We start from the raw sequence: 16341 nt of genomic DNA on the forward strand, positions 1-16341 counted from the left end.
GATTTTAACATATTTGGGAATGCAACATGTTTGGTCCATTCAAGAATTTCTTATGATGCACTCCACCACTGTAGTCTTCCATCTGCCATATTCTCCAGACTTAAGTTCTCCCATGTGAAAGGTTTGCACTGAGGAAATTATTGAAAATGCAACATGGGAACTATTAGTAATTCCAAAAGAAGCCTATCGGAAATGCTTCCAGAAGCATTTCAAATTTACTATTTGAAAAAGATCCATCCAAATTAATGGTAATCATCATTTCCTAAATATTAGTTTGGTCCTAAAACTTTTTGATAACACCTTGTGTATTGTCAGAATAAAGTATAAAATTAGTTAGCAATTTTTGATTATTTTCTGCCCCCCCCCCCCCCCAATTAAAAAAATAATAAAGAGTGAGTGTTGCACACATTGTAACAGCATACCTGCTTGTTGATTTTTATAGGATGGCTGCTGCATCAGAATTACTGCAAGAACTTTTGTTTAAGAGAATAAGTATGCATTATGAGTTAAGGAATGAAACCCCATACTTGACTTTATTGTTTGCAGTTACTGAGTGGCTATTATTTTTCTTTCCTTATCTTTTAGTTATTTTTATTATTTCAGAATAAAGTACTAAGTTACTTCTAGTACTTGCTTAATAAGCAGTGGCTTTAATTAACTGCATATCATTGTTTATTTTTTGTACAGAAAACCTTTGGAAGGGTTACTTTACAAGTATACAAATGTGGTGAAAGGTTGGCAGTATCGATGGTTTGTACTCAAACCCGACACAGGAATGCTGGAATATTATATGGTATTAATATTTATACATTTTTAAAGCACTTTAAAGGTTTTGAGGCATGGTATGCAGTAGACTGTATTTTACATCTGTAATATTTTTAAAAATAATGGGCTCTATATTTTACAAAAAAAAAAAAAAAAAAAAAGTGGCAATTTTTTCCCACCACTGGCATATTCTGTATTTGTGAAAATGTTAAGATGGATTGGAAATCTTATTTTGCTTCCACTTTAAATCCCATTTCAGCAGCTTTGTAAGTGAAATAATTAAAGGATGTATTTAAATCTAAGAAAGTTAGTTGTAAACTGGATATAAGAAAACTTTCTTTTCTTACCTTGTAGCTTATGCAAATCTTAGCTTTTATACACGCTGCATAAACTTAATATAATTTTTCAGTCCAATTAACATTTGCACACCCCCTAAACGTGGGCACCTATACATGGGGAGGGGACCTCCCATTGATGCTGCTGGCCTTCCAGACTAGCATCACTGGGATCCAATACCCATACCTAGGTTCCAGGGTTACATCATTGGAATCTGGTGTGTGCAGCTGTGCGCACACACTCTGAAAGGGGAATCTTGATGGTTGAAGGGCCCAGCCCTAATACACCACTTTGGCCTCTGCTTCAACAAGACAGGAGGTCCCAGATCGGCTCAACTGGGATTGGTGGGTGATTCTTACTGCTAGGGTTAACTGCATTCCAATGTCTCCCTCTCTTCGGTCCTGGGACGCAGTAAAGACTTGTTGAAAATGTGGGTATGATGCTCCTAAGCGAACTTGGCATCCCATTTGTGTACACAGTACCTGCTAGTTCCCAAATGGACATCCCCTCATAGGACTCCGTGGTGGGCGAGGTACTTTTTACTTTTTAGCTGAACTTTTTATCTTACTCTCATTAGTAATTTAAATCCCTCTTTTTCTTCTGGAGCCCCAACAAGGTCCCTACTTAACCGATCCGATGACACCAATAATACCAACTCAAAAAAGCCCAGAACTGAGGATAGATCACCATCAGTGACACCACTTTTCCTCATTCTCCATTCCACCGCAGAGCAGTCACTTGGGAAAATGTTACCCTTCTTCATCCAGAAAGGATTAGAAGAATTGGCAGGATTTCCAAAATCCGTCAAAAGGCTGCATTCTGGCGACATTTTAGTTGAGGCTGCAAGCCTCAAATAAAATGCACAGCAACTTCTGAAAGCCACATCGATAGGGAGAATTGTCGTTACCCCCATAAAACTCTGAACTCTTCATGTGGTGTGATATCAGAGTAGGACCTTCTTCATGGCTGAACAAGAGAGCTGCTCTGAATTGAGAGAGAGACCAAGGAGTGACAGCTGTCAAATGAATATCGATGTGAAAGGATGGGAACCTTGTCTATACCCAAGTTCTCATCCTAACATTCAACAACCCATGGCCTCCAACTTCTATAAAGGTAGGTTTCTTAATCTGCCCAGTGAGGATCTACATCCCGAACCCACTGAAATGTTTTAAATGCCAAAAGTACGGCCACTCACAAACAGTTTGTTGTGGCTCCCCTGCCTGTGGTGCTAAAGATCACAAGAGCAAGAAATGTTTAGCTTCTAAGCCAAATTGTACTAACTGCCAAGGAGAGCATACTCTCGAGCATGCCAGCGGTGGAAGGATGAAAAAGAAATTCAAAAATTAAAAACAGAGCTGAACATATCCTATCAGAAAGCCAGAAAACACATCCAATCAATAAATAGTGCCAAGCCCTCATATACCCAGAAAGCTTCTGGGAAGAGTACTATCAGGACCCAGGCTGATATGACTATTCCACCAAGGGAATCATTTACTCTCATTGCATGCTATTTATTAAGTTCCCAAAAGCCCACCCAAAAATCACAGCCAGGTGCCACTTCTATATCCTTACCTCCTAGTGCTCCACCACTTCCAAAACAAAGTACTAAAGAAACTCCAAAGAAATTGGAACAGTGACCTATAATCTAAGAAACAGTGGATGTGGAAGATAAGTAGGCACAGGATGAATCAGTCTGGGAACACTTTGCAGAAGAAGAATTAATGGATACAGGCCAATACCCAGTCTTTCCAAAGAAAGAAAAATCCGGCACTGAGAAAGCAAAGCCCTCAGCCCTTCGGAAGCCAGCAGACAGACCCAACAAATCTAAATAATGGGTACATTTAAATTTCTACAATGGAATTTCCCTGGATTCCACAGAAATAGTGATGACATCAAGGCTCTCCTGAGTAAGCTTGAGCCAACTTGATTTTGCTTAGAGGAGACGTATTTTAAGGCAAATGAGGACACTTACTTGTGTAACTGTTCAGTTATTCGCAAAGACAGAGCTGGAGATGGACCTGCCCATTGAGGAGTTGCCATCCTTGCGAGTAACCACACCCCCTTTCAAGCTACACCACTTACCACCAACCTAGAGGCTTTAGTGGTTCGTCTTACAGTAGGTTTCCTCTTAACTATTTGCTCCATCTGTTTGTTACCTGGGAACGGCATTCCCCAGGCAGACCTTGATAATCTCATTAAGCAATTGCCACCCCCCCCCCTTTTCTATTATTAGGAAATTTCAGTGGACATAATACTCTATGGGGTAGTTAGCATTAGCATTAGTAGAGGCATATGATGCAAGAAAGCAAGCTTATGCAGCATCAGCCAAAAAAAAAAACCAAAAAAAAAAACCACTTCCATTTCACCCCTCCGTTCGTTCAAAATACCTGTCCAGCTGAGCCTTAAATTTATTTAGGCTATCAACTTCCACAACAAGGGATGGAAGTCTGTTCCACCAACCAACTACCCGCTGGCTAAAGGCAAATTTCCGCACATCTATCCTACATCTGTATTTCCTCAATCTGAATTTATGCCCTCTCAGGTGATTATTCTGAGCAAGAGGAAGAATCCCATCGGCATTGCGCATGCTCAAACCATTCAAGGCTTTATACACCTCTATCAGATCATCTCGCCGGTGCCTAGTCTCCGGACACTGTAATTTGCAAAACTTAAGCCTTTCTTCGTAAGAGCAACCCTTTGTTCCATTCATTAATCTTGTTGCCCTTCTCTGTACTCGTTCCAGCAGCTCTACATCCTTCTTGAAATGAGGCCTCCGGACCTGTATACAGTACTCAAGGTGTGGCCTGACCATTGCCTTATACAAGGGAATAATCACCTCCTTATCCCTGCTAGAAAAATTCCTGTATATCATTGACAAGACACCATGAGCTACTCTTGCAGCCCATCTGCACTGCTCAGAGAACTTCATATCTGCCTGCACAATTACCCCCAGGTCTTTTTCAATCTCCACCGCTGTCAGTATAGTACCACAGAGTTGATACGTTGTTCTGGGGTTGCTGTTTCCCATATGTAGTACTTTGCATTTGTCAATGTTAAACTTCATTTGCCACCTCTCAGCCCATCTGCTCAACCTTCCCAGATCCTGTTGCCGCAGCATACCATCAGTAGTGTCCTTAACAACCCTGCCAACCTTTGTATTGTCTCCAAACTTGGACATTAAGCTTTATATACCATCATCAACATCATTTATAAATACAAAAAACAATAATAGACCCAACACTGAACCCTGAGGGACTCTACTAATAACATTAGTCCACGATGAGCAGTGTCCATTGATTACCACTCTCTGTCTTCTCCCTCTCAACCATCCCTTTAGCCATAGCAGCAATTTGCCTCCAATGCCACACTGCTCCAATTTGTGCGGCAGTCTTCCATGTGCAGCAGTCTTCCCTGTGCAACAGTATCAAAAGCCTTTCTAAGATCCAAATATATAATATCAAAGTTATTCCCTGTATCCAGTTCTTTTGTGACTGCATCATTGGGGATACTATGATGTTTTTGTTAAGGGAAAGTCTTGCCTGACCAATTTGATTGGTCAGGCAAGACTTTCCTTTAACAAAACGATGCTGTGTCTGAGCTATAACTGAAGTCTTGTCTAGATGATCCTGCAGTGCTTTTTTAACCAGTGCCTCCATTAATTTTCCTGGAACAGAAGTTAAACTCACAGGTCTATAATTACTTGTGTCAGCCTTTGATCCTCCTTTGTGAATTGGGGTCACATTTGCACATCTCCAGTCTATGGGTACTTCCCCTGAGTCCAAAGAAGCTCTCATAATTATGGCTAAGGGTTTGCTTACTTCCTTTGCTGCCTCCTTTAATATAACTGGATAGATCCCATCCACCCCAGGTGCGTTTTTTATGTTTATCCTCAACAATTTCTCCTCCACTTTCCTCTCAGTTATTACAAAATCATCTAGCTCACTGCCAGAGTTTACTTCACCTCTGGCATTCCCCTTCCTGAATAACTCCTCATGTGTGAATGTAGATGCAAAATACTTGTTTAGTTTGTTAGCCACCTGAGAAGGATCCTCAAGTGTTGAACCATCAATATCCAGTGGACCAATCTGATTCATCCCTTTCCTTCTAGAGTTTTCATAGGTAAAGAACTCTTTTCTGTTTTTCTTTGCATCCTTTGCCAAGGATTTCTCATAATCTGCCTTTGCCTGCCTAATCTCCTTTGTGATTGCCTAATCAGGTTACAGATCAGCTTATATCTATCATAGGTTTCCATGTCACCCATTAATTTATATGTATCCCATGCATTTTTCTTCTCTGCCATATATCTCATTAGTTCATCTGACATCCATTTAGGCCTAAACCTTGAACAGTATTTCTTAGTTGGTATGTAAAGCCTAGTAGCTTCCAAGATAAGTTCTTTGAATGCTTCCCATTTTGAATTTGCTGTTGGTAACATCATCAGTTGATTCCACTGTATAGAATTTTTAAATATTGTCTTAGACCATCTTAGTCGCCTTTACGAAAGCAAAAAGCCTTCCCTTTACCCCTGATGATAGTTACCTCTTTGAGTAAATCCCACTTCAGCACACTGTGATCACTGCCATCTAGTGGTTCCTTTATCTGCAGATTCTTAATGCATGAAGAATCACTACTGATAATACTTTCCTGGCCCTTGACCTCAGTGAAGTACGATCCCAGGCTGATGACCTCATATTCACAGTGACTGCAGACTCCAGAGCCCTGCTGGAAAACTTAGCCAACCAAGCCCTGAACACACTGCAAGAATCGGCAAAAAAGAATCAACTAAATATCTCCCTGGCAAAAACCAACTCCATCCTGCTGAAGGGAAAGCTAGACATCTGGCAACCTTCCCCAGATAAAAACCAACCAAGCAACAATAATATTCACCAAGCAGCCCAAATACCTCAGTCATACTGGATCAGAACCTCTCCTTCCAAGACCACCTCAAATATACAGGGGTTAAAATCAGAGCTTACACCGCACTTATCTCCAGAGTGGCCAGACAGGACTGGGGACTCGGCCGGCGAACTCTCCATCTTTTTTATAAAGCAGTTTTCACACCAATGTCGCTAGAGCGTGGTACAACAAGGCCATGTCTGCCGTCAACAAAAGAATTATTGACACCACTCAAAGAACAGTTCTCACCATCACCTGCGTGTGCAGCACGATAAGCACACATGCTCTGCAGATCCTTGCAGGCATCCTCCCTCTGGATTTATAGATAGTGCACAGGAGACTCCTACACCACCTAGCCAAGGGTACCAGAAAAACCTGCCTCGGCTACACTGCGGACCTAGGAAATGATCGTGCTGCAGAAAAGAGAAGACTCCAAGCTTACCTGGTGCAAGTGTGGCAAGAACAATGGAATCACTCCCACACTGGAGAAATTACTAGGAAATTTGTGCCCGACGTTGGCCGGATCTTCCCCAAGACACTGAGCTGATTCTTACCGGGACTGCGGCCAACATATCTTTTAATGAGGACCCGTCCTGTGTTTATTTTAATGAGGACCCGTCCTGTGTAGAATTTTTCTCAGCATGGTCTGTGCTTGTTAACAGGAGAGACTGTTTTCACAGGGATGGGATACACTTCAGTAGTTGTATAAGTGGTGTAAGATTGTTTGCTGATGCTATTAAGGCAGTGGTAGCTGGGCTGCTATGCTCTGTTAGCTATCAGAACATGGCAGCCTGGAAAACGAGGTGCTGGGGATTTAGAGGCTTGCTGGTGTTCTTTATAGAACAAGCAAATGCATTTGCTGTGTTAGGGTTATTAAGAGTAAAAACAAGTGCCTGTATACTTGCATATACACCAGTGCTAGGAGCATAATAAACAAATTTGATGAATTTGAAGTTCTGATCAAGTCAACAAATGCAGACATTGTGGAATTATCGGAGACATGATGTCACTCAGATATAAGGGTTTAAAATTTTGAATATGGGTAGTACACTGTGTTCCCCATATTCTCATTCTGTGAAGTGTTCTTTCTGACAGTGTATACAGAGAGGGGAGGAGTTATACTTTAGATAAAAAGCACATAAAATCTATGGCTGTGCCTCCAGTTGACACAAGTGGCCAGTGCAATGTGGAGTCTTTCTGGTGCGACGTAAGCACTGGGTAAACAAAAATGAGAGTAGGAGTATTTGTTATAGGCCTAAAGACTGTGATGAATATAATTATCAACTGTAAAGATATAAATGAAGTGGGCCAGTAAATTCAGAATGGGACACATGCTGATATTATGCTTGTTAGATACTATGATGTCTTCCAATTAACTTGTACTTTTAGCTGGCTGCTTAATATGGCAGCGGAGTTACGCTGCTCACTATGATGGTCATTCATTTAATTATTAAATTATACTATAAATAAAATTACATATATTTCAGAAATTTTATGGCATCAATAATAAAAAGAAAACATTGAATATAGTGTGTAATAAATATTTCTGAATTGTTGTTTTCCACGTTAGTAAATTGTTTTATTTCTGCCCACTATTCTTATTCAGAGAAACAAGTATTTGTAAGACTTCGTATCTTATGCTGCACATGCACTGACCCATAGAGAAGGGACTAAAATTATGATGAACTCAGGGAATACACAATTATTTTATCCAGAAATTGTCGCCATTCTCATGATGAAAGTGCAATGTTTTTCTGATTAGACGAAAATACAGATCATAAAATTATATAAAGAAAATTAAAAGGCTGCTTGCAACTATATTTAAATAAAAATTAAGCATTTTAAAATAAACTACATGGCAGTCTGTATATTACAAAATTAAAAAAAAAAATCCCAATTTCTCGGGAAATGTTTTTGCTTTTACCTGGAATCGGGAATTTTAAAGTTACTATTTTTTCTCTTGAATTCTCAGGAAGAAACCCTAGAATACATGCAATTCACGATAAATGCATTAATAAATTAACACATTTATACAGTATTGTAAGTTTAATAATATCTTTGAAGATGAATGCCCACTGAGTCAAATTTTTATTTTAGGTAGATGAAATAAAGAAATTAAGACCAAGAGGAGCTGTTTACTTAGCTGTAAGTAAAAGAAAATACTGCAGCATACATATCTTTTTTTATTTTTATTAAAGAACTCGCATTTTTTTATTTGTTGAAGTTGTGTAATTTATGCCCTTGCCCAGGGCATAAAGTTAACTCTATGCCCTGGGAGGGGGGGGGAAATACAAAATATTGGGGAAATTAGTAAACTAGATCTTGGGAAGTTTGTTTAATCAATTTGTTGTTGACCACTTGCTCCCCTTAAATGATGCTTGATAAAGAGGCCAAAATATATTTCATTTCAATTTAAATGGATTTCAAAGTAGCCATACAAGCTCAAAATGTTTTAGTATTAATTAATCAAGAGAAAATTTTAGTGAGATACTGTTATTTACACTGTAAAGAATTTTTGATTCATTTCTTTCTATACATTAAAATAATTTTCCTCCTAATGATGTTTATTCAGCCAATGGTAGAAGAGCGATACGAGTTATGTGGTAATACGTAACAAATACAAAAATATACATAACAGAAGCTTGTTTTACTGTGGTAAAACAAACTTCTGTTTAAGTGTGGTCATGCGCTATGTTTATCTGACATGACCACACAATACCATTCTTGATTTCCATATATAACATATTTATTTAAATAAACTAAATGCAACAAGGCATAATATTTTAAGAGTTTAAGATTCTATATCTATATAATATTAAAGAAAAAAAAAACTATGATCGTAGTGTGAAAGGCACCCACCGATGAAAAGCCAACTAGCTTTGAAATGGTACTGTCTGGGTGCTGGTGCCCACTGAGAATAAGTGACAATAGTCTTCTTTATTAGTGAAGCGTTACTTATTCGAGGTAGTGCAATACATGGTAACTCGTTGTGAAGGATCAGCACAATATTAGATACAGACGAAATTATGCTTTTCACACTGCAATCATAGTTTTTCTTTAAGAGTTGTCTATGGTGTATCTACACTGATATTATATAGATATAGTAATGTATTTATGTATTCATAAATACGTTACTGAGTCACACACAGAGCCAAAAGCTTCTGTAAGTATTTTATTTTATCAAAAGAAGCTAGCAGGGAACGAAGCTCCCAAGTAAAATATTAATAATCTCTTAGTTTCATTGTAGATGGTTGATACATTAACCATCTGCAATTTAGTCATAATGTAAGAGATTAACAATTGCAATGTAGGGGAATTCAATAAATTTCTCACATGTGGTAACATGATTTATCACATGTTATCATTAAACTGTGTAACTAGTAATGATAAAAACAAGTTTGTTTTTGCCATGATTAGTCATACAGTTTGATGTATAAAAGCTATACATTAATATGTTAAAATAATCATTATGTTTACAGTATTGTATATAATTGCACATGCCTGTAAGAGGGGGAGAGAGAGAAAGAAAGAAAGAAAATACCTATGTCCTTGAGAAATTTTTGTTGTTTAATACTGTTAATCCATATAACACACAGACACACAAAATGATTTTTCAGTACGTTAATACGTATATATTATAATTTAAACGTGGAGTTATTTGATAAAATCTGTCGCAAAATCCAAATATATGATGCTGTTAAATGCTATGTCAAGTTCAATTCCCACTAAATACTCATTGTATCCAATGAATTTCATTTTTATGGCAATACCTTAAAGGCAAAAGCTTTTTATTTTCAGTGAATTGAATGAGCTGAGCAATTTTTTTTTTTTTTTTTTTAATTTTAGCTAGAGTTAAAAGGGAAAAAACCTTGAATGAAAATTTATTTATTTAAATGCTATTGAGTGTGTTTAACAAGAGAAGAGAAGAATAAAGATTATACAATTCTGTTTTTGCTTGTTTTTTCGCTTTTTGGTAATGCTTTAAAAGTATTTTTAATTTGCTTTACTGAAATTATTTTTTGTTTATTAATTTTCTTTTCACTTTTTAATGATGTTGGCTCTTGGGCTGTTGGTCAGAATTTGTTGCCTTGACAGTGAAGTCATATCAGCCATGGAAAAAGCTAAAAAGTTAAAAGTTTTTCTTTTATAATATTGTTAAAAAGTTTACACTGTTAGATTGAATTGCTTTGTCATTGTTAATGAGTGTAGAGGGATGCAAAAATTTTGCTATGAAGTGCAGCCACAACATGTGCAGAAGGAGAACCAGTGCCATTAATAGGAATGAAGCATACCAGATTTTCTCATATAAAACAGCTCAACTCAAAATTAAAAAGACACTTACTACTTTTGAAATTTTTAACACCGGCCAAAGAGATACCCTGTAGAGGAACAACAGTTAAATGGTATTGCTTATGCCTTTGGTAAAAATCTTACATGTCTGTTTGCCATTACTGACAAGCGCAGTGAGTGCAAAAATTGCCATGAGACATGGCCGTAATGCATGCTGGGGAGAAATCAGCTCTGACAGCAAGAATAAAGCAAGCCTGATTTTTGAACTCGGAAACAGCTCTGATGAAAAGTAAGGCGTTACATACTGCTTGGAAATTTTTTAATACTAACTCAGCATAGAGAAACAAATGTGAAAAGCTGTTGGTAAAAAATTTTGCACATCACATACACTGCCAAATTGGGCTGCAAAAAAAAAAAAAAAAAAAAAAAAAAAACAGGCTGTGAAACATGCTTTTTTTCTTTTTCTTTTTTTTTTTTTTTTTCCTTGTAGGTTCCACTTTTGTTGATTTCCTTGCTGCAAGTGTTATGGCAGCAAGGGAACCAGCACCAACAGCAGAAATGTGTGCTATAAGCCTCAGCTGTACACTACCAGGGGCCATTGAAGGAAACACAGCCATAGCAAATGCAGTAGGAGAAAATGAGCTTAGATGGCAGATAAAATTCAGTTCTATTCAATAATTTACATTTATTTGAATATAGTAATGTCTTATGTAAGCAAAAAGAAACATTTATGGATTAAGCATACAAGCCTATAAAATTACAAAAAAAAAATAGCAAATTTTTGTAATACCTCCATTCAATTTTGTTTTAACAGTTTTTATCTGTTTTGGCAGTCTTTTCAAATTAGACAAATCATTTAAAAGTTGTGGAACCAAATTCAGACTTCAAATTTCATTGTAAAAGTATATTGAATAATCCATACTGAAATGCATATAAAACCATATATTTTTAGTCTGGGAAGGGTAGCAGCTTTGAAATACTTCACATTTTGAATAATACAGTCAATACAGTCTTTATTTAGCAAAATAGCACATGTTATAACAAGTGTTTTAACATTTCCTCAAAGAAGAGCAGTTATTTTTTTTATGGTGGTCACAGGCATAGAAATGATATTTAAGTTTTATTCAAAAGTGTTTCTATATTTAATAGTTGCTAGAAATCTGATCACAGAAATGCTATTTAACTAAATCACAGACACAGAAATGCTATTTAGCTTTTAAGGAAGAATGTTTCTATGTTTAATAGTTATTAACAAATCTAAGAGCTTTTCTGTTTTTTGTCTAATTTAGCACTTCATACATTTGATGCTAATTTTCATTTTTAACGTGCTCAATACGAGATGACTATAATTTCAAATCAGAAATCCATTGTATACACTTATCAATTCTTATTTTAAGATCCTCTTCAATAATGATACAAATCAATTGTTCTTTTCTTGTTTTCTGTTATGCTCCCTCTAAGTTTGTTATTGTTGTAATGGAGATTTAATGCTGAAATACTATCTTTATGCTGAAATACTATGTTTGTAATTAATAGGACATGCCTTCTACAAAACTCTAGTAGACTTACTGTTATTGTAAGGCATACCTTTCTCTCTAAATTTTCCTGAAATATTGTTGTAGATATAAATTGTCATTTTATACCTTGTTATTTAAACTTAGAAGTAATCCTATTGTTTGTTACTAGTTACTACTGATCTTTCTAAGATATTAAAGAGGTTCCCCCTGTCTGTCTGTCTGTCTCTTTAACAAAGCCAGATGCACAGAAAAATTTCGTCACCCAACTTTTATTATTAAATTCTGCCCAAATAACTTTAGTTGGTAATGTTTCACAACCAATTTACAATATCTTATTAACTTATAAATAATTGTTTAGTTGTGGCTCTCCTTGCACTATTCATTCACTTTATTTCTGTAGTCTTTTCTTTTCAGATATAATATTGACCTAATTCTTCTAATTCCACTTCTTTGCCATTTAAGCTTCTAATGACCAAATCTGATGGGTCTTTCAGTAGCATATTTAGCATGAAGTCCTTGTTCTCTGACAAGGACAGCAGCAACCTTGTGGATTGAAGTGATGTTCCAGCCAGTATGAGTTTTTAGTTGCTTGCTTTATGGTGATAAAGTTTCAGCATATAATTTATCCACTTTGGTTGGCTTAGTACTCCTCTTCCCAAATTTGCAATATAATTTAATTTTATCATATGAAAAACTTTTCTCTTAAAACTAACTTAGTAGTATTACCAATTAATGTCCTGCTCAAATTTATAAATTAAATTACAATATGTTCATAATAAAACTGATAAAGAAGTTAATATGCTTACTAGATCTGTGTTTATTTTTATTTTGTGAAATAGGTAAAACTTACCAAATAGTAGGAATGATCCCACCTCCCTCTAAAAAAAAAAAAGCATTTCTTATGAGAAAAATCCATTTATGTAATAAATTCAAGAATGTAACTGTCATTAACTTCACTGAAGGGAAAGGAACAAGCACTAAAATTTATATAGCCTGTCATAAATAAAAGATTTATGAGAAAAGAAAATGTGTGGTTATTCATCTTCTAATATTTACAAACTTGCTACATCAAACTTCTAAGGGACTTAAGTTATTCTAATAGAAGTCTGAATTTAAAAACCATCCCTTTTGTAGCAATAATGACTTTATTATTTGTGGCAATTTCATTCCTTTCAACTGGTGGTGTTTTTTTTTTTTTTTTTGTTGAGTAAATAAATGATAGGCTGAGGGGACCAGATCTGGAGAATTAGTTAGATGATTTATAATTTAAATCCAATTTTTGTAGTGTAAGTTTTGTACAAGAGCAAAGTTTCATATGAAAGTTTTCCACATGTGGTTTCACTTTACATTTTCAATTACTTTTGCTAATAACAATCAATAATACTCTAAATATAATTATCAAACCCTTTTCAAAATAGTTAGACACTATTATTCCCTTACAATTCCAAAAAAAAAAGTGTCCATCGTTTAGTCCAGAATTTTTTTTTTTTTTTTGGTCTTAGTGAACCATTGTTTCTACTCCATTGATTGTTGTTTGATTTCTGGATCACATAACTGCAACCAACTTTCATTGTCAGTTAAAATTAAGCTTCAAAATTTTGCTGTTTGCCTGAAATTGAGTGAGAATTGTCTTTGATGGGACAATCCTTCATCTTTTCTGGTTTGCATTCAAACATTTAGGAGTGCATTTTTCTGATAATTCTTTTGTGCCCAAATCTTCCTGAATTATTTTCTAAAGATGTGTGAGGTATTAGTAAAGTCTCTTCTGTCAATTTTTTAGAATTCTGTAATTCTATAGGATTTTATAGGATTCTGCCATTTTATAGAATCATTAGAATACCCATGGTGAATATTTCGTCAAAACTGTTTCAGAGAAGAAGTAAAGATTAATATCAGAGTAATTACAAAAACCTTTCCCTTGGCTCCCTTCGCTGCTAGCTAAGGTGTCAGCAATGGATTCCGGCAAAATTTCAATTTGATAATTTTTTACATGTATGTCAATTACATGTACAGACATACATTTACATGTATGTCTGTATTTTCCTTTTCTGTATTTTCCAGAATTGCAATTATTGCACAAAAATTATCTGTACCTGAAAACTGCTATGTAAAGTTGAGAAAAATTGACAACTTTGTTGAAAGTCTGACACTGAGATTTGTTGATTGTGATGGCAAAAGCTAAGAAATTGTCTTCTCTTCAAAGTATATGGTAAGTTAGTTTTGCTGAGAGCTAAATCAATTCTCAAGATTTGAAAATCGGTCAGTAAATTTTTACTGCTAAATAATACCTATTGCAAAAGGAATCAGGTCAAGATATTGTTTAGTCTTTGAGTTATTGAAGTTCAAAAAGCATTCTGAACAAAGGGATGGAGGGACATATGCAAATCATTATACAGATTTCACAAACTGGTCGGTTTTTTTCTCTGCTAGTGACTGGATATGGCATTTGAATAATCTTCAAGGTCAAATTGACATCTTTTAAAGCTGGCAATCCAGTTTTCTATAGTTGCAGATGAATTTAACTTTTAATGTTTCAAGCACATCATCATAGATATTTTTAGCTAGATGAACCTTTTGGGAAAAGATATTTTCTGTAGACATAGTGATCTGAACTGTCTAGGGCATGCTAAAAACTGTAACAACAATAGGCACATGGTACTTCTTCACCTTTCAGCTTTTGAGGAGGGAAGCCAAGAAATACATTAAAATAGAAAACTTTTAAAAGAAGTTTATTCTTAATTTTGACATATTATATAATATAATTAGAAACAACAGTCTTGTTGTCCCAAAAAAATTTTCCTAACAACTTTACATGCAAATTGGGGGGGGAGGGAGTAGTGAGTGGGCAGAAAAAAGGAAACCAAAACTCTATAGAAATGTTTTTGACATATATGGTGCCATAAAGAATTTTTTTATGGCTAAACTTTTCCAGTTAAAAAAATAATTATTGATGGAGATCCAAAGTGAATATCATACTAGAAGAATACTAAAATTTAAACTAATGTAATTCTACTAGATATTTAAATTTATAAATTTCATTGTTTTTGGTTTATAGAATACTCCAAATTTGTTAGGTAGCGGGTTAAAATCTGAAAAAAAATAGCAAAAATTTAGTATTCAGTAATTTATAGTGGGAAATTAAAAGTGGAATAAGCTAAAAGCTTTGCAATCATAGAAAAATTTTACATAAGTAATATGATTACATATGTAGCATATGTTCTTGTCAAACAAATAATTTTATATGTTGTTTCATATTGTGTAGGGAGCTGTTGTATCTCCTAGTGATGAAGATGAACAATCTTTTACAATCAGTGCAGCATGTGGGGATGCTTACAGATTAAGAGGTACTTATGAGATTATACCATTAAATTAACTTCTGAGGAAATTAGATTGGTATGATATAGGTGTGATTATGTGAATCAGTGATTCATTCTTAATTTAATCTTGCTTGTTTTTTTTTATATATTTGCTCTTATTAAACATTTCATTTTATTTGTATTATGCTTGTTGAACTGTAATATAATTGGCAAATTTATAAATGCATAATTTTCTTCAATTATAAATAGATTTAATGAATTTAGTGTTCGTCATTTGAATAATTTCATTTATATTTCACCTTTTCACTTTTCTTGTATCTTTTATTTCTGTTGTACTTCTACCATATTTATATTATCATCATCATATAATTATACCTCACTATATTCTTGCTGTAATAAGATCTAGAAAATGCTGTGTGTACAACTGGAAAAATGTATACTTCATAACCTGCTATTTAGTTATGAAGACTAAATTACAGCTTTTAACAGACTAAATTACTGATCATGAAGTTTAATCTGTAATTTAGTCTGCATGACTGAATTACAGATTATGAAGGCATACATTTTTCCAGTTATATCCACATTGGACATTTTCTAGCTGATATTTTCTCGACTGTCCTAAAGTGAGTAATGTCATACTGATCACAAGCTGACACCATCTCTGTTTGACTGACCACATAGATATGATTTGCAAGGGTAGATAACACTAGGTTATGAAGTTTACAGTAAAAGAGAGAAATTCAGAGTTGGAAAAAAAAAAAATCAAGAGAGAGAAATTAAAGAAAATTGTATGTTTTATAATCTGTAATTTAGTCTCATAGTTAGTAATTTGTTTTTTTTTCATAATCATAATACAGTATATACTTAATAATGTAACCCCAGGGGCTCACATCTGGTGAGTATGGGCTTGGCACACCCAGGGTCCTGAGCTGGATATCATCATTCTTCTCTTTCTTGATGATTCCCTTCTACATCTCTCTCTCTCTCTCTCTCTCTCTGTCAGGGTAACTCGGGATTTTTTTTTTTTTTGGCTGGTGCAGCATAAGCCTCGGGCTTCCTTGCACCATACAGCTAATAATAATAATAATAATAATATTCTTTATTGGCTAGGAAATTCAGTAATTCTAGAAACAGTGTAAGGTGTCTTATGTGTGTTTATTACAGAATGATTAAACATTTCACGCAAATGTTGACAAACATCAAAGAACATAGGAGTATAT

At 35.1% G+C, this 16341-nt stretch overlaps 1 protein-coding gene across 1 annotated transcript in view; it reads left to right on the forward strand.

Moving 5' to 3' along the window:
* LOC150080748 (oxysterol-binding protein-related protein 11-like) overlaps positions 1-16341 on the forward strand; it is a 147557-nt gene that overhangs the window by 14499 nt on the left and 116717 nt on the right. The window contains exons 2-4 of the mRNA XM_090380806.1: positions 688-793; positions 8095-8142; positions 15067-15148. Coding sequence (XP_090236932.1) covers positions 688-793; positions 8095-8142; positions 15067-15148 — 236 coding nt within the window. The remainder of the gene's footprint in view (positions 1-687; positions 794-8094; positions 8143-15066; positions 15149-16341) is intronic.

This window comes from Mastigoproctus giganteus, chromosome 9, assembly GCF_048544385.1.
Source record: "Mastigoproctus giganteus isolate SK-2022 chromosome 9, ASM4854438v1, whole genome shotgun sequence".
Lineage (NCBI taxonomy): Eukaryota > Metazoa > Arthropoda > Arachnida > Uropygi > Thelyphonidae > Mastigoproctus > Mastigoproctus giganteus.